Source organism: Salmo salar, chromosome 05 (genome assembly GCF_965601325.2).
Source record: "Salmo salar chromosome 05, fSalSal1, whole genome shotgun sequence".
In the NCBI taxonomy this organism is placed as follows: Eukaryota; Metazoa; Chordata; class Actinopteri; order Salmoniformes; family Salmonidae; genus Salmo; species Salmo salar.
Genome location: NC_138295.1, coordinates 79,726,773 through 79,748,779, shown reverse-complemented (window position 1 = coordinate 79,748,779; position 22,007 = coordinate 79,726,773). Strand labels below are relative to the sequence as shown.

Sequence of the window (22,007 nt, the reverse complement as noted above, 5' to 3'; positions counted from 1 at the left end):
CCCCTAGTCTCTACACACACACACACACTGCCCCAACCCCTAGTCTCTACACACACACACACACTGCCCCAACCCCTAGTCTCTACACACCACACACACACTGCCCCAACCCCTAGTCTCTACACACACACACACACTGCCCCAACCCCTAGTCTCTACACACACACACACACTGCCCCAACCCCTAGTCTCTACACACACACACACACACACTGCCCCAACCCCTAGTCTCTACACACACACACACACTGCCCCAACCCCTAGTCTCTACACACACACACACACTGCCCCAACCCCTAGTCTCTACACACACACACACACACACTGCCCCAACCCCTAGTCTCTACACACACACACACACTGCCCCAACCCCTAGTCTCTACACACACACACACACTGCCCCAACCCCTAGTCTCTACACACACACACACACACTGCCCCAACCCCTAGTCTCTACACACACACACACACACTGCCCCAACCCCTAGTCTCTACACACACACACACACTGCCCCAACCCCTAGTCTCTACACACACACACACACTGCCCCAACCCCTAGTCTCTACACACACACACACACACTGCCCCAACCCCTAGTCTCTACACACACACACACACACTGCCCCAACCCCTAGTCTCTACACACACACACACACTGCCCCAACCCCTAGTCTCTACACACACACACACACACTGCCCCAACCCCTAGTCTCTACACACACACACACACACTGCCCCAACCCCTAGTCTCTACACACACACACACACTGCCCCAACCCCTAGTCTCTACACACACACACACACTGCCCCAACCCCTAGTCTCTACACACACACACACACTGCCCCAACCCCTAGTCTCTCACACACACACACACACTGCCCCAACCCCTAGTCTCTACACACACACACCACACACTGCCCCAACCCCTAGTCTCTACACACACACACACACTGCCCCAACCCCTAGTCTCTACACACACACACACTGCCCCAACCCCTAGTCTCTACACACACACACACACTGCCCCAACCCCTAGTCTCTACACACACACACACACTGCCCCAACCCCTAGTCTCTACACACACACACACACACACTGCCCCAACCCCTAGTCTCTACACACACACACTGCCCCAACCCCTAGTCTCTACACACACACACACACTGCCCCAACCCCTAGTCTCTACACACACACACACACTGCCCCAACCCCTAGTCTCTACACACACACACACTGCCCCAACCCCTAGTCTCTACACACACACACACACACACTGCCCCAACCCCTAGTCTCTACACACACACACACACACACTGCCCCAACCCCTAGTCTCTACACACACACACACACCCCACCCACACACACACACACACTGCCCCAACCCCTAGTCTCTACACACACACACACACTGCCCCAACCCCTAGTCTCTACACACACACACACACTGCCCCAACCCCTAGTCTCTACACACACACACACACACTGCCCCAACCCCTAGTCTCTACACACACACACACACATGCCCCAACCCCTAGTCTCTACACACACACACACACACTGCCCCAACCCCTAGTCTCTACACACACACACACACACTGCCCCAACCCCTAGTCTCTACACACACACACACACTGCCCCAACCCCTAGTCTCTACACACACACACACACTGCCCCAACCCCTAGTCTCTACACACACACACACACTGCCCCAACCCCTAGTCTCTACACACACACACACACTGCCCCAACCCCTAGTCTCTACACACACACACACTGCCCCAACCCCTAGTCTCTACACACACACACACACTGCCCCAACCCCTAGTCTCTACACACACACACACACTGCCCCAACCCCTAGTCTCTACACACACACACACACACTGCCCCAACCCCTAGTCTCTACACACACACACACTGCCCCAACCCCTAGTCTCTACACACACACACACACTGCCCCAACCCCTAGTCTCTACACACACACACACACACTGCCCCAACCCCTAGTCTCTACACACACACACTGCCCCAACCCCTAGTCTCTACACACACACACACACACTGCCCCAACCCCTAGTCTCTACACACACACACACACTGCCCCAACCCCTAGTCTCTACACACACACACACATGCCCCAACCCCTAGTCTCTACACACACACACACACTGCCCCAACCCCTAGTCTCTACACACACACACACACTGCCCCAACCCCTAGTCTCTACACACACACACACACACTGCCCCAACCCCTAGTCTCTACACACACACACACACATGCCCCAACCCCTAGTCTCTACACACACACACACACTGCCCCAACCCCTAGTCTCTACACACACACACACACTGCCCCAACCCCTAGTCTCTACACACACACACACACTGCCCCAACCCCTAGTCTCTACACACACACACACACTGCCCCAACCCCTAGTCTCTACACACACACACACTGCCCCAACCCCTAGTCTCTACACACACACACACACACACTGCCCCAACCCCTAGTCTCTACACACACACACACACTGCCCCAACCCCTAGTCTCTACACACACACACACTGCCCCAACCCCTAGTCTCTACACACACACACACACACTGCCCCAACCCCTAGTCTCTCACACACACACACACACTGCCCCAACCCCTAGTCTCTACACACACACACACTGCCCCAACCCCTAGTCTCTACACACACACACACACTGCCCCAACCCCTAGTCTCTACACACACACACACTGCCCCAACCCCTAGTCTCTACACACACACACACACTGCCCCAACCCCTAGTCTCTACACACACACACACACTGCCCCAACCCCTAGTCTCTACACACACACACACACTGCCCCAACCCCTAGTCTCTACACACACACACTGCCCCAACCCCTAGTCTCTACACACACACACACTGCCCCAACCCCTAGTCTCTACACACACACACACACTGCCCCAACCCCTAGTCTCTACACACACACACACACACTGCCCCAACCCCTAGTCTCTACACACACACACACACTGCCCCAACCCCTAGTCTCTACACACACACACACACACACTGCCCCAACCCCTAGTCTCTACACACACACACTGCCCCAACCCCTAGTCTCTACACACACACACACTGCCCCAACCCCTAGTCTCTACACACACACACACACATGCCCCAACCCCTAGTCTCTACACACACACACACACTGCCCCAACCCCTAGTCTCTACACACACACACACACACTGCCCCAACCCCTAGTCTCTACACACACACACACTGCCCCAACCCCTAGTCTCTACACACACACACACACTGCCCCAACCCCTAGTCTCTACACACACACACACACACACTGCCCCAACCCCTAGTCTCTACACACACACACACACTGCCCCAACCCCTAGTCTCTACACACACACACACACACTGCCCCAACCCCTAGTCTCTACACACACACACACACTGCCCCAACCCCTAGTCTCTACACCACACACACACTGCCCCAACCCCTAGTCTCTACACACACACACACTGCCCCAACCCCTAGTCTCTACACACACACACACCACACACTGCCCCAACCCCTAGTCTCTACACACACACACACACACTGCCCCAACCCCTAGTCTCTACACACACACACACACACACTGCCCCAACCCCTAGTCTCTACACACACACACACACTGCCCCAACCCCTAGTCTCTACACACACACACACACTGCCCCAACCCCTAGTCTCTACACACACACACACACATGCCCCAACCCCTAGTCTCTACACACACACACACACACATGCCCCAACCCCTAGTCTCTACACACACACACACACACTGCCCCAACCCCTAGTCTCTACACACACACACACATGCCCCAACCCCTAGTCTCTACACACACACACACTGCCCCAACCCCTAGTCTCTACACACACACACACACTGCCCCAACCCCTAGTCTCTACACACACACACACACACTGCCCCAACCCCTAGTCTCTACACACACACACACACACTGCCCCAACCCCTAGTCTCTACACACACACACACACACTGCCCCAACCCCTAGTCTCTACACACACACACACACACTGCCCCAACCCCTAGTCTCTCACACACACACACACACTGCCCCAACCCCTAGTCTCTACACCACACACACACTGCCCCAACCCCTAGTCTCTACACACACACACACTGCCCCAACCCCTAGTCTCTACACACACACACACACTGCCCCAACCCCTAGTCTCTACACACACACACACACTGCCCCAACCCCTAGTCTCTACACACACACACACACTGCCCCAACCCCTAGTCTCTACACACACACACACTGCCCCAACCCCTAGTCTCTACACACACACACTGCCCCAACCCCTAGTCTCTACACACACACACACACTGCCCCAACCCCTAGTCTCTACACACACACACCACACACACTGCCCCAACCCCTAGTCTCTACACACACACACACACACACTGCCCCAACCCCTAGTCTCTACACACACACACACACTGCCCCAACCCCTAGTCTCTACACACACACACACACCTGCCCCAACCCCTAGTCTCTACACACACACACACACACTGCCCCAACCCCTAGTCTCTACACACACACACACACACTGCCCCAACCCCTAGTCTCTACACACACACACACACTGCCCCAACCCCTAGTCTCTACACACACACACACACTGCCCCAACCCCTAGTCTCTACACACACACACACACACTGCCCCAACCCCTAGTCTCTACACACACACACACACACTGCCCCAACCCCTAGTCTCTACACACACACACACTGCCCCAACCCCTAGTCTCTACACACACACACACACTGCCCCAACCCCTAGTCTCTACACACACACACACACTGCCCCAACCCCTAGTCTCTACACACACACACACACTGCCCCAACCCCTAGTCTCTACACACACACACACACTGCCCCAACCCCTAGTCTCTACACACACACACACACCTGCCCCAACCCCTAGTCTCTACACACACACACACACACACACTGCCCCAACCCCTAGTCTCTACACACACACACACACACATGCCCCAACCCCTAGTCTCTACACACACACACACACTGCCCCAACCCCTAGTCTCTACACACACACACACTGCCCCAACCCCTAGTCTCTACACACACACACACACTGCCCCAACCCCTAGTCTCTACACACACACACACTGCCCCAACCCCTAGTCTCTACACACACACACACACTGCCCCAACCCCTAGTCTCTCACACACACACACACACTGCCCCAACCCCTAGTCTCTACACACACACACACACTGCCCCAACCCCTAGTCTCTACACACACACACACTGCCCCAACCCCTAGTCTCTACACACACACACACACTGCCCCAACCCCTAGTCTCTACACACACACACACACACACTGCCCCAACCCCTAGTCTCTACACACACACACACACTGCCCCAACCCCTAGTCTCTACACACACACACACACCACCAACCCCACACACACACACACACACACACTGCCCCAACCCCTAGTCTCTCACACACACACACACACTGCCCCAACCCCTAGTCTCTACACACACACACACACACTGCCCCAACCCCTAGTCTCTACACACACACACACACTGCCCCAACCCCTAGTCTCTACACACACACACACACTGCCCCAACCCCTAGTCTCTACACACACACACACACTGCCCCAACCCCTAGTCTCTACACACACACACACACTGCCCCAACCCCTAGTCTCTACACACACACACACACTGCCCCAACCCCTAGTCTCTACACACACACACACTGCCCCAACCCCTAGTCTCTACACACACACACACACACTGCCCCAACCCCTAGTCTCTACACACACACACACACTGCCCCAACCCCTAGTCTCTACACACACACACACTGCCCCAACCCCTAGTCTCTACACACACACACACACACTGCCCCAACCCCTAGTCTCTACACACACACACACACACTGCCCCAACCCCTAGTCTCTACACACACACACACACACTGCCCCAACCCCTAGTCTCTACACACACACACACTGCCCCAACCCCTAGTCTCTACACACACACACACACTGCCCCAACCCCTAGTCTCTACACACACACACACACACACTGCCCCAACCCCTAGTCTCTACACACACACACACACTGCCCCAACCCCTAGTCTCTACACACACACACACTGCCCCAACCCCTAGTCTCTACACACACACACACACTGCCCCAACCCCTAGTCTCTACACACACACACACACTGCCCCAACCCCTAGTCTCTACACACACACACACACTGCCCCAACCCCTAGTCTCTACACACACACACACACACTGCCCCAACCCCTAGTCTCTACACACACACACACACATGCCCCAACCCCTAGTCTCTACACACACACACACACTGCCCCAACCCCTAGTCTCTACACACACACACACTGCCCCAACCCCTAGTCTCTACACACACACACACACTGCCCCAACCCCTAGTCTCTACACACACACACACTGCCCCAACCCCTAGTCTCTACACACACACACACACACTGCCCCAACCCCTAGTCTCTACACACACACACACACACTGCCCCAACCCCTAGTCTCTACACACACACACACACTGCCCCAACCCCTAGTCTCTACACACACACACACACTGCCCCAACCCCTAGTCTCTACACACACACACACACTGCCCCAACCCCTAGTCTCTACACACACACACACACTGCCCCAACCCCTAGTCTCTACACACACACACACACTGCCCCAACCCCTAGTCTCTACACACACACACACTGCCCCAACCCCTAGTCTCTACACACACACACACTGCCCCAACCCCTAGTCTCTACACACACACACACACTGCCCCAACCCCTAGTCTCTACACACACACACACACTGCCCCAACCCCTAGTCTCTACACACACACACACACTGCCCCAACCCCTAGTCTCTACACACACACACACACACTGCCCCAACCCCTAGTCTCTACACACACACACACACACACTGCCCCAACCCCTAGTCTCTACACACACACACACCTGCCCCAACCCCTAGTCTCTACACACACACACACACTGCCCCAACCCCTAGTCTCTACACACACACACACACTGCCCCAACCCCTAGTCTCTACACACACACACTGCCCCAACCCCTAGTCTCTACACACACACACACTGCCCCAACCCCTAGTCTCTACACACACACACACCACTGCCCCAACCCCTAGTCTCTACACACACACACACTGCCCCAACCCCTAGTCTCTACACACACACACACACACACTGCCCCAACCCCTAGTCTCTACACACACACACACACACTGCCCCAACCCCTAGTCTCTACACACACACACACACTGCCCCAACCCCTAGTCTCTACACACACACACACACACTGCCCCAACCCCTAGTCTCTACACACACACACACACTGCCCCAACCCCTAGTCTCTACACACACACACACACACACTGCCCCAACCCCTAGTCTCTACACACACACACACACACTGCCCCAACCCCTAGTCTCTACACACACACACACACACTGCCCCAACCCCTAGTCTCTACACACACACACACACTGCCCCAACCCCTAGTCTCTACACACACACACACTGCCCCAACCCCTAGTCTCTACACACACACACACTGCCCCAACCCCTAGTCTCTACACACACACACACACACTGCCCCAACCCCTAGTCTCTACACACACACACACACACACTGCCCCAACCCCTAGTCTCTACACACACACACACACACACTGCCCCAACCCCTAGTCTCTACACACACACACACACTGCCCCAACCCCTAGTCTCTACACACACACACACACTGCCCCAACCCCTAGTCTCTACACACACACACACACACACTGCCCCAACCCCTAGTCTCTACACACACACACACACTGCCCCAACCCCTAGTCTCTACACACACACACACTGCCCCAACCCCTAGTCTCTCACACACACACACACACTGCCCCAACCCCTAGTCTCTACACACACACACACACCTGCCCCAACCCCTAGTCTCTACACACACACACACACTGCCCCAACCCCTAGTCTCTACACACACACACACACACTGCCCCAACCCCTAGTCTCTACACACACACACACTGCCCCAACCCCTAGTCTCTACACACACACACACACTGCCCCAACCCCTAGTCTCTACACACACACACACACTGCCCCAACCCCTAGTCTCTACACACACACACACACTGCCCCAACCCCTAGTCTCTACACACACACACACACACCACTGCCCCAACCCCTAGTCTCTACACACACACACACACTGCCCCAACCCCTAGTCTCTACACACACACACACTGCCCCAACCCCTAGTCTCTACACACACACACACACTGCCCCAACCCCTAGTCTCTACACACACACACACTGCCCCAACCCCTAGTCTCTACACACACACACTGCCCCAACCCCTAGTCTCTACACACACACACACACACACTGCCCCAACCCCTAGTCTCTACACACACACACACACTGCCCCAACCCCTAGTCTCTACACACACACACACACACACTGCCCCAACCCCTAGTCTCTACACACACACACACACACACACTGCCCCAACCCCTAGTCTCTACACACACACACACTGCCCCAACCCCTAGTCTCTACACACACACACACTGCCCCAACCCCTAGTCTCTACACACACACACACTGCCCCAACCCCTAGTCTCTACACACACACACTGCCCCAACCCCTAGTCTCTACACACACACACACACACACTGCCCCAACCCCTAGTCTCTACACACACACACACACACACTGCCCCAACCCCTAGTCTCTACACACACACACACACACTGCCCCAACCCCTAGTCTCTACACACACACACACACACTGCCCCAACCCCTAGTCTCTACACACACACACACTGCCCCAACCCCTAGTCTCTACACACACACACACTGCCCCAACCCCTAGTCTCTACACACACACACACACACTGCCCCAACCCCTAGTCTCTACACACACACACACACACTGCCCCAACCCCTAGTCTCTACACACACACACACACACTGCCCCAACCCCTAGTCTCTCACACACACACACACTGCCCCAACCCCTAGTCTCTACACACACACACACACTGCCCCAACCCCTAGTCTCTACACACACACACACACACTGCCCCAACCCCTAGTCTCTACACACACACACACACTGCCCCAACCCCTAGTCTCTACACACACACACATGCCCCAACCCCTAGTCTCTACACACACACACACACTGCCCCAACCCCTAGTCTCTACACACACACACACTGCCCCAACCCCTAGTCTCTACACACACACACTGCCCCAACCCCTAGTCTCTACACACACACACTGCCCCAACCCCTAGTCTCTACACACACACACACACACTGCCCCAACCCCTAGTCTCTACACACACACACACACACACTGCCCCAACCCCTAGTCTCTACACACACACACACTGCCCCAACCCCTAGTCTCTACACACACACACACTGCCCCAACCCCTAGTCTCTACACACACACACACACTGCCCCAACCCCTAGTCTCTACACACACACACACACTGCCCCAACCCCTAGTCTCTACACACACACACACACTGCCCCAACCCCTAGTCTCTACACACACACACACTGCCCCAACCCCTAGTCTCTACACACACACACACACACTGCCCCAACCCCTAGTCTCTACACACACACACACTGCCCCAACCCCTAGTCTCTACACACACACACACACTGCCCCAACCCCTAGTCTCTACACACACACACACACTGCCCCAACCCCTAGTCTCTACACACACACACACACTGCCCCAACCCCTAGTCTCTCACACACACACACACACACTGCCCCAACCCCTAGTCTCTACACACACACACACACACTGCCCCAACCCCTAGTCTCTACACACACACACACACTGCCCCAACCCCTAGTCTCTACACACACACACACACACCCCAACCCACTCACACACACACACACACTGCCCCAACCCCTAGTCTCTACACACACACACACTGCCCCAACCCCTAGTCTCTACACACACACACACACACTGCCCCAACCCCTAGTCTCTACACACACACACACACACTGCCCCAACCCCTAGTCTCTACACACACACACACACTGCCCCAACCCCTAGTCTCTACACACACACACACACACACACACCTGCCCCAACCCCTAGTCTCTACACACACACACACTGCCCCAACCCCTAGTCTCTACACACACACACACACACTGCCCCAACCCCTAGTCTCTACACACACACACACACACACTGCCCCAACCCCTAGTCTCTACACACACACACACACTGCCCCAACCCCTAGTCTCTACACACACACACACACTGCCCCAACCCCTAGTCTCTACACACACACACACACTGCCCCAACCCCTAGTCTCTACACACACACACACACTGCCCCAACCCCTAGTCTCTACACACACACACACTGCCCCAACCCCTAGTCTCTACACACACACACTGCCCCAACCCCTAGTCTCTACACACACACACACACACTGCCCCAACCCCTAGTCTCTACACACACACACACACACTGCCCCAACCCCTAGTCTCTACACACACACACACACACCTGCCCCAACCCCTAGTCTCTACACACACACACACACACTGCCCCAACCCCTAGTCTCTACACACACACACACACACTGCCCCAACCCCTAGTCTCTACACACACACACACTGCCCCAACCCCTAGTCTCTACACACACACACTGCCCCAACCCCTAGTCTCTACACACACACACACCACACTGCCCCAACCCCTAGTCTCTCACACACACACACACACACACTGCCCCAACCCCTAGTCTCTACACACACACACACACTGCCCCAACCCCTAGTCTCTACACACACACACACACTGCCCCAACCCCTAGTCTCTACACACACACACACTGCCCCAACCCCTAGTCTCTACACACACACACCTGCCCCAACCCCTAGTCTCTACACACACACACACTGCCCCAACCCCTAGTCTCTACACACACACACACACACTGCCCCAACCCCTAGTCTCTACACACACACACACACACACTGCCCCAACCCCTAGTCTCTACACACACACACACACACTGCCCCAACCCCTAGTCTCTACACACACACACACTGCCCCAACCCCTAGTCTCTACACACACACACACACTGCCCCAACCCCTAGTCTCTACACACACACACACACTGCCCCAACCCCTAGTCTCTACACACACACACACACTGCCCCAACCCCTAGTCTCTACACACACACACTGCCCCAACCCCTAGTCTCTACACACACACACACACACACACTGCCCCAACCCCTAGTCTCTACACACACACACTGCCCCAACCCCTAGTCTCTACACACACACACACACACACTGCCCCAACCCCTAGTCTCTACACACACACACACACACACACTGCCCCAACCCCTAGTCTCTACACACACACACACACACACTGCCCCAACCCCTAGTCTCTACACACACACACACACACTGCCCCAACCCCTAGTCTCTACACACACACACACACTGCCCCAACCCCTAGTCTCTACACACACACACACACACACTGCCCCAACCCCTAGTCTCTACACACACACACACACCTGCCCCAACCCCTAGTCTCTACACACACACACACTGCCCCAACCCCTAGTCTCTACACACACACACACACTGCCCCAACCCCTAGTCTCTACACACACACACACTGCCCCAACCCCTAGTCTCTACACACACACACTGCCCCAACCCCTAGTCTCTACACACACACACACACACACTGCCCCAACCCCTAGTCTCTACACACACACACACACACTGCCCCAACCCCTAGTCTCTACACACACACACACCACACACACACACACACACTGCCCCAACCCCTAGTCTCTACACACACACACACACACACACATGCCCCAACCCCTAGTCTCTACACACACACACACACTGCCCCAACCCCTAGTCTCTACACACACACACACTGCCCCAACCCCTAGTCTCTACACACACACACTGCCCCAACCCCTAGTCTCTACACACACACACACACTGCCCCAACCCCTAGTCTCTACACACACACACACACACACACTGCCCCAACCCCTAGTCTCTACACACACACACACACACACACACTGCCCCAACCCCTAGTCTCTACACACACACACACACACTGCCCCAACCCCTAGTCTCTACACACACACACACTGCCCCAACCCCTAGTCTCTACACACACACACACTGCCCCAACCCCTAGTCTCTACACACACACACTGCCCCAACCCCTAGTCTCTACACACACACACACACACTGCCCCAACCCCTAGTCTCTACACACACACACACACACACTGCCCCAACCCCTAGTCTCTACACACACACACACACACACTGCCCCAACCCCTAGTCTCTACACACACACTGCCCCAACCCCTAGTCTCTACACACACACACACACTGCCCCAACCCCTAGTCTCTACACACACACACACACACTGCCCCAACCCCTAGTCTCTACACACACACACACACCTGCCCCAACCCCTAGTCTCTACACACACACACACACACACACACTGCCCCAACCCCTAGTCTCTACACACACACACACACACCACACTGCCCCAACCCCTAGTCTCTACACACACACTGCCCCAACCCCTAGTCTCTACACACACACTGCCCCAACCCCTAGTCTCTACACACACACACACACACTGCCCCAACCCCTAGTCTCTACACACACACACACACACCACACTGCCCCAACCCCTAGTCTCTACACACACACACACCTGCCCCAACCCCTAGTCTCTACACACACACACAGCCCCAACCCCTAGTCTCTACACACACACACACACTGCCCCAACCCCTAGTCTCTACACACACACACACACTGCCCCAACCCCTAGTCTCTACACACACACACTGCCCCAACCCCTAGTCTCTACACACACACACTGCCCCAACCCCTAGTCTCTACACACACACACACACACTGCCCCAACCCCTAGTCTCTACACACACACACACTGCCCCAACCCCTAGTCTCTACACACACACACACACTGCCCCAACCCCTAGTCTCTACACACACACACACACACACTGCCCCAACCCCTAGTCTCCACACACACACACTGCCCCAACCCCTAGTCTCTACACACACACACTGCCCCAACCCCTAGTTTCCACACACACACACTCCCAACCCCTAGCCACACACACACACACTGCCCAACACCACCTACACACACACACACACTGCCCCAACCCCTAGTCTCTACACACACACACACTGCCCCAACCCCTAGTCTCTACACACACACACTGCCCCAACCCCTAGTCTCTACACACACACACTGCCCCAACCCCTAGTCTCTCACCACACACACACTGCCCCAACCACTAGTGTCTCTCTCCACACACACACTGCCCCAACCCCTAGTCTCTACACACACACACACACACTGCCCCAACCCCTATGTCTCTACACACACACACACACTGCCCCAACCCCTAGTCTCTCACCACACACACACACACACACACACACTGCCCCAACCCCTAGTCTCTCACACACACACACTGCCCCAACCACTAGTCTCTCCCCACACACACACTGCCCAACCCCTAGTCTCTACACACACCTGCCCAAAACCCCTAGTCTCTACACACACACACACACACTGCCCCAACCCCTAGTCTCTACACACACACACTGCCCCAACCCCTAGTCTCTACACACACACACTGCCCCAACCACTAGTGTCTCTCTCCACACACACACACACACACACTGCCCCAACCCCTAGTCTCTATACACACACACTGCCCCAACCCCTAGTCTCCACACACACACACACACACTGCCCCAACCCCTAGTCTCTACACACACACACACACACACACACTGCCCCAACCCCTAGTCTCTACACACACACACACACACACACACACTGCCCCAACCCCTAGTCTCTACACACACACACACACACTGCCCCAACCCCTAGTCTCTACACACACACACACACACACTGCCCCAACCCCTAGTCTCTACACACACACACACACACTGCCAACAACCCCTAATCTCTACACACACACACACACACACACACACACACTGCCCCAAACCCTAGTCTCTACACACACACTGCCCCAACCCCTAGTCTCTACACACACACACACACACACTGCCCCAACCCCTAGTCTCTACACACACACACACACACACTGCCCCAACCCCTAGTCTCTACACACACACACACCACACACACTGCCCCAACCCCTAGTCTCTACACACACACACACACACACACACTGCCCCAACCCCTAGTCTCTACACACACACACACACTGCCCCAACCCCTAGTCTCTACACACACACACACTGCCCCAACCCCTAGTCTCTACACACACACACACTGCCCCAACCCCTAGTCTCTACACACACACACACTGCCCCAACCCCTAGTCTCTACACACACACACACTGCCCCAACCCCTAGTCTCTACACACACACACACTGCCCCAACCCCTAGTCTCTACACACACACACACTGCCCCAACCCCTAGTCTCTACACACACACTGCCCCAACCCCTAGTCTCTACACACACACACACACACTGCCCCAACCCCTAGTCTCTACACACACACAGCCCCAACCCCTAGTCTCTACACACACACAGCCCCAACCCCTAGTCTCTACACACACACACACACACACACACACTGCCCCAACCCCTAGTCTCTACACACACACACCCCAAAACCCCTAGTCTCTACACACACACACTGCCCCAACCCCTAGTCTCTACACACACACACCTCCCAAACCCCTAGTCTCTACACACACACACATCCCACAACCCCTAGTCTCTACACACACACACTGCCCCAACCCCTAGTCTCTACACACACACACACCCACACTGCCCCAACCCCTAGTCTCTACACACACACACACTGCCCCAACCCCTAGTCTCTACACACACACACACACTGCCCCAACCCCTAGTCTCTACACACACACACACTGCCCCAACCCCTAGTCTCTACACACACACACACCCACACTGCCCCAACCCCTAGTCTCTACACACACACACACACACTGCCCCAACCCCTAGTCTCTACACACACACACACACACACTGCCCCAACCCCTAGTCTCTACACACACACACACACTGCCCCAACCCCTAGTCTCTACACACACACACACTGCCCCAACCCCTAGTCTCTACACACACACACACACACACACACCACTAGTCTCTACACACACTGCCCCAACCCCTAGTCTCTACACACACACACACACACACTGCCCCAACCCCTAGTCTCTACACACACACACACACACACACTGCCCCAACCCCTAGTCTCTACACACACACACACACACACCCAACCCCTAGTCTCCACACACACACACACACACTGCCCCAACCCCTAGTCTCTACACACACACACACACACTGCCCCAAACCCTAGTCTCTACACACACACACACACACTGCCCCAACCCCTAGTCTCTACACACACACACACACACACACACTGCCCCAACCCCTAGTCTCTACACACACACACACACACTGCCCCAACCCCTAGTCTCTACACACACACACACACACACACTGCCCCAACCCCTAGTCTCTACACACACACACACACACACCCCCCACAAACCCCTAGTCTCTACACACACACACACACTGCCCACAACCCCTAGTCTCTACACACACACACACACTGCCCCAACCCCTAGTCTCTACACACACACACACTGCCCCAACCCCTAGTCTCTACACACACACACACTGCCCCAACCCCTAGTCTCTACACACACACACACTGCCCCAACCCCTAGTCTCTACACACACACACACTGCCCCAACCCCTAGTCTCTACACACACACACTGCCCCAACCCCTAGTCTCTACACACACACTGCCCCAACCCCTAGTCTCTACACACACACTGCCCCAACCCCTAGTCTCTACACACACCACATGCCCCAACCCCTAGTCTCTACACACACACACACACTGCCCCAACCCCTAGTCTCTACACACACACACACACCGAACCAACCCCTAGTCTCTACACACACACACACACACTGCCCCAACCCCTAGTCTCTACACACACACAGCCCCAACCCCTAGTCTCTACACACACACACACACACACACACTGCCCCAACCCCTAGTCTCTACACACACACACACACACACATGCCCCAACCCCTAGTCTCTACACACACACACACTGCCCCAACCCCTAGTCTCTACACACACACACACTGCCCCAACCCCTAGTCTCTACACACACACTGCCCCAACCCCTAGTCTCTACACACACACACACACTGCCCCAACCCCTAGTCTCTACACACACACACACACTGCCCCAACCCCTAGTCTCTACACACACACACACACACCACCCCAAAACCCCTAGTCTCTACACACACACACACACTGCCCCAACCCCTAGTCTCTACACACACTGCCCCAACCCCTAGTCTCTACACACACACACACTGCCCCAACCCCTAGTCTCTACACACACACACACTGCCCCAACCCCTAGTCTCTACACACACACACACTGCCCCAACCCCTAGTCTCTACACACCACACACTGCCCCAACCCCTAGTCTCTACACACACACACTGCCCCAACCCCTAGTCTCTACACACACACTGCCCCAACCCCTAGTCTCTACACACACACACACACTTCCCAAAACCCCTAGTCTCTACACACACACACACACTGCCCCAACCCCTAGTCTCTACACACACACACACACACACACTGCCCCAACCCCTAGTCTCTACACACACACACACACACACTGCCCCAACCCCTAGTCTCTACACACACACACACACACTGCCCCAACCCCTAGTCTCTACACACACACACACACTGCCCCAACCCCTAGTCTCTACACACACACTGCCCCAACCCCTAGTCTCTACACACACACACTGCCCCAACCCCTAGTCTCTACACACACACACACACACTGCCCCAACCCCTAGTCTCTACACACACACACACACACACACCCAATGCCCCAACCCCTAGTCTCTACACACACACACACACACTGCCCCAACCCCTAGTCTCTACACACACACACACTGCCCCAACCCCTAGTCTCTACACACACACTGCCCCAACCCCTAGTCTCTACACACACACACACTGCCCCAACCCCTAGTCTCTACACACACACACACTGCCCCAACCCCTAGCCTCTACACACACACACACACACACACACTGCCCCAACCCCTAGTCTCTACACACACACACACACACTGCCCCAACCCCTAGTCTCTACACACACACACACACACTCCCAACCAACCCCTAGTCTCTACACACACACACACACTGCCCCAACCCCTAGTCTCTACACACACACACACTGCCCCAACCCCTAGTCTCTACACACACACACACACACTGCCCCAACCCCTAGTCTCTACACACACACACACACTGCCCCAACCCCTAGTCTCTACACACACACACACACACACACACACACACACACAATACCCCAACCCCTAGTCTCTACACACACACACACACACACCCCAAAACCCCTAGTCTCTACACACACACACACACTGCCCCAACCCCTAGTCTCTACACACACACACACACACTGCCCCAACCCCTAGTCTCTACACACACACACACACTGCCCCAACCCCTAGTCTCTACACACACACACACACTGCCCCAACCCCTAGTCTCTACACACACACAGCCCCAACCCCTAGTCTCTACACACACACACTGCCCCAACCCCTAGTCTCTACACACACACACACACACTGCCCCAACCCCTAGTCTCTACACACACACACACACACACTGCCCCAACCCCTAGTCTCTACACACACACACACACTGCCCCAACCCCTAGTCTCTACACACACACACTGCCCAAACCCCTAGTCTCTACACACACACACACTGCCCCAACCCCTAGTCTCTCACACACACACACTGCCCCAACCCCTAGTCTCTACACACACACACACACTGCCCCAACCCCTAGTCTCTACACACACACACTGCCCCAACCCCTAGTCTCTACACACACACACACACACCCACACTGCCCCAACCCCTAGTCTCTACACACACACACACACACACACTGCCCCAACCCCTAGTCTCTACACACACACACACACTTCCCCAACCCCTAGTCTCTACACACACACACTGCCCATACCCCTAGTCTCCACACACACACACACTGCCCCAACCCCTAGTCTCCACACACACACACTGCCCCAACCCCTAGTCTCTACACACACACACACACCACACACACACTGCCCCAACCCCTAGTCTCTACACACACACACACTGCCCCAACCCCTAGTCTCCACACACACACACACACACACACACACCACACACTGCCCCAACCCCTAGTCTCTACACACACACACTGCCCCAACCCCTAGTCTCCACACACACACTCCCCCAACCCCTAGTCTCCACACACACACTCCCCCAACCCCTAGTCTCTACACACACACACTGCCCCAACCCCTAGTCTCCACACACACACACACACACACACACTGCCCCAACCCCTAGTCTCTACACACACACCACACACACTGCCCCAACCCCTAGTCTCTACACACACACACACCTGCCCCAACCCCTAGTCTCTACACACACACACTGCCCATACCCCTAGTCTCCACACACACACACACTGCCCCAACCCCTAGTCTCCACACACACACACTGCCCCAACCCCTAGTCTCTACACACACACACACACCACACACACACTGCCCCAACCCCTAGTCTCTACACACACACACTGCCCCAACCCCTAGTCTCCACACACACACACACACACACACACACACACACTGCCCCAACCCCTAGTCTCTACACACACACACTGCCCCAACCCCTAGTCTCCACACACACACTCCCCCAACCCCTAGTCTCCACACACACACTCCCCCAACCCCTAGTCAGGTGTGTGTGTGTGTAACACCACCCCAGAGAAACACTGGGTGTCTCACAAATACACACACACTTGCTGGCGATGCACACTGATGACATCATGCGTTATGCAAGGCTGGATGCATGTGAGAAATCACTGGCAAACCACAGCATGACCAAACAGCACAACATTAAGCTCACACACAACAGCACACTAAAGGACCAACACTGACATCTAGAAATTCCCATCAAGTACCATCAGCGTCAGGCCTTGTTATAAACCATGAGCTCATGACACTAATCTTGTGCCACAACCCTCGACGTGCCTTAATTGGTTGATTGTTTGATTCCATTAAGGTGGCGAACCATCGGTCTGCTGTCTCCCCTCTCTAACTGGGAACGACTGACAGCTCTCTCTCACACACACACTTTTATGAATTGAAAATTCTACTCAGAACGTTTTTAAGTGCAAGAGAAAAGATGTCAAACCGTAAAGACCACGTGATGTTGGGCTGCCCTGGATATCATCTACATGTTGAGGATGAAACCTCAACGGTCAAACCTTGTTTAACTTTAAACCACATGACTCACATTTCTGTGACACAGGGATCATGTAAGAACCTCAGTCTGTAGCTTTGGGAGGTTGCTGGGGTTACCTGAGGTGTATGATGCGTAGCTTTGGGAGGTTGCTGGGGTTACCTGAGGTGTATGATGCGTAGCTTTGGGAGGTTGCTGGGGTTACCTGAGGTGTATGATGCGTAGCTTTGGGAGGTTGCTGGGGTTACCTGAGGTGTATGATGCGTAGCTTTGGGAGGTTGCTGGGGTTACCTGAGGTGTATGATGCGTAGCTTTGGGAGGTTGCTGGGGTTACCTGAGGTGTATGATGCGTATGAGGGAGGTTGCTGGGGTTACCTGAGGTGTATGATGCGTAGCTTTGGGAGGTTGCTGGGGTTACCTGAGGTGTATGATGCGTAGGGGAGGTTGCTGGGGTTACCTGAGGTGTATGATGCGTAGCTTTGGGAGGTTGCTGGGGTTACCTGAGGTGTATGATGCGTAGCTTTGGGAGGTTGCTGGGGTTACCTGAGGTGTATGATGCGTAGCTGAGGGAGGTTGCTGGGGTTACCTGAGGTGTATGATGCGTAGCTTTGGGAGGTTGCTGGGGGTTACCTGAGGTGTATGATGCGTAGCTTTGGGAGGTTGCTGGGGGTTACCTGAGGTGTATGATGCGTAGCTTTGGGAGGTTGCTGGGGTTACCTGAGGTGTATGATGCGTAGCTTTGGGAGGTTGCTGGGGTTACCTGAGGTGTATGATGCGTATGAGGGAGGTTGCTGGGGTTACCTGAGGTGTATGATGCGTAGCTTTGGGAGGTTGCTGGGGTTACCTGAGGTGTATGATGCGTAGCTTTGGGAGGTTGCTGGGGTTACCTGAGGTGTATGATGCGTATGAGGGAGAATGCTGGGGTTACCTGAGGTGTATGATGCGTAGCTTTGGGAGGTTGCTGGGGTTACCTGAGGTGTATGATGCGTAGCTTTGGGAGGTTGCTGGGGTTACCTGAGGTGTATGATGCGTAGCTTTGGGAGGTTGCTGGGGTTACCTGAGGTGTATGATGCGTAGCTTTGGGAGGTTGCTGGGGTTACCTGAGGTGTATGATGCGTATGAGGGAGGTTGCTGGGGTTACCTGAGGTGTATGATGCGTAGCTTTGGGAGGTTGCTGGGGGTTACCTGAGGTGTATGATGCGTAGCTTTGGGAGGTTGCTGGGGGTTACCTGAGGTGTATGATGCGTAGCTTTGGGAGGTTGCTGGGGTTACCTGAGGTGTATGATGCGTATGAGGGAGGCAGCCAGGCCGGCAGAGACGCGTCCCGCAGTGCAGCAGCGACTCAGATTGGCCAACAGACCCTGTGACATCACAGGCAGGAAGTAGAGTAGCTGGACCAATCGCTGCTGAGACTCAGCCGGTAACAATACCACACTGCCCTCCTGTGGGTCTACACACACACACACACACACACACACGTCAATATACAAACTCTACAACAGTGGTTCTCAACTGGTTGTCTCAGGACCCATATTGAACCAGGTTGTCTCAGTCTTGACCCAATATTCGCATCGAGAAAAATAGTCAAAATACAATTTGGAAAACTATTTTTAATTTTATATTGATATTAAATGTAGCAATTATATGACAAGGGAACAACATTCCCACCTCTTTCATTCTCAATAATTACATTTTGCCCATATTCTTGATTAAGAATTTAAATAAACTCACTGGTTTGAGACCACAAAATCAACTAAAATGCTGCTAAAAGCGTTATATAAAAAAATACTGTGATTGAAGAACACTTTTTCAGAGATTAAATTATTTAGAAATGTACATTTATTATCAACTCTAAACACTTTCTACCTTGTTAAAGTCGTTAAAGTTCACCAGTTTGGCTGCTCTACACATCACTAACTACAGCTCATACACTATAGCAGAGGATGGTAACTGTGGTCCTGGAGAGCCTGAGTTCCTGTCCAACACACCCCATCATTAGAATCACCTGTACCCATCAAGTCACTGATTAGCTGAATCTGGTGTGTTAGTGCTGGGCTGGAACAAAAGCTTGCACTCCTGTACCTATCCAGGAGCATGGTGTTGTAAACACACACACCGTACCTAGCAGCAAGGAGCCAATGGTGACGTAAAGAGTGAATGGACTATCCATCACCAGTTTATGGTCTAACAAAGAAAATCATCAGACAGAGATAAAGATAGGGAGATAGAGAGAGTAGTAATGATCAGATCGTCTGTATTATGTTATGT

The 22,007-nt window shown here is 54.5% G+C and overlaps 1 protein-coding gene across 1 annotated transcript in view; it reads right to left on the bottom strand.

The window, feature by feature from the left end:
• tex10 (testis expressed 10) overlaps positions 1 to 22,007 on the bottom strand; it is a 59,909-nt gene that overhangs the window by 31,972 nt on the left and 5,930 nt on the right. Inside the window, exon 11 of the mRNA XM_082975631.1 lies at positions 21,012 to 21,189. Coding sequence (XP_082831757.1) covers positions 21,012 to 21,189 — 178 coding nt within the window. The remainder of the gene's footprint in view (positions 1 to 21,011; positions 21,190 to 22,007) is intronic.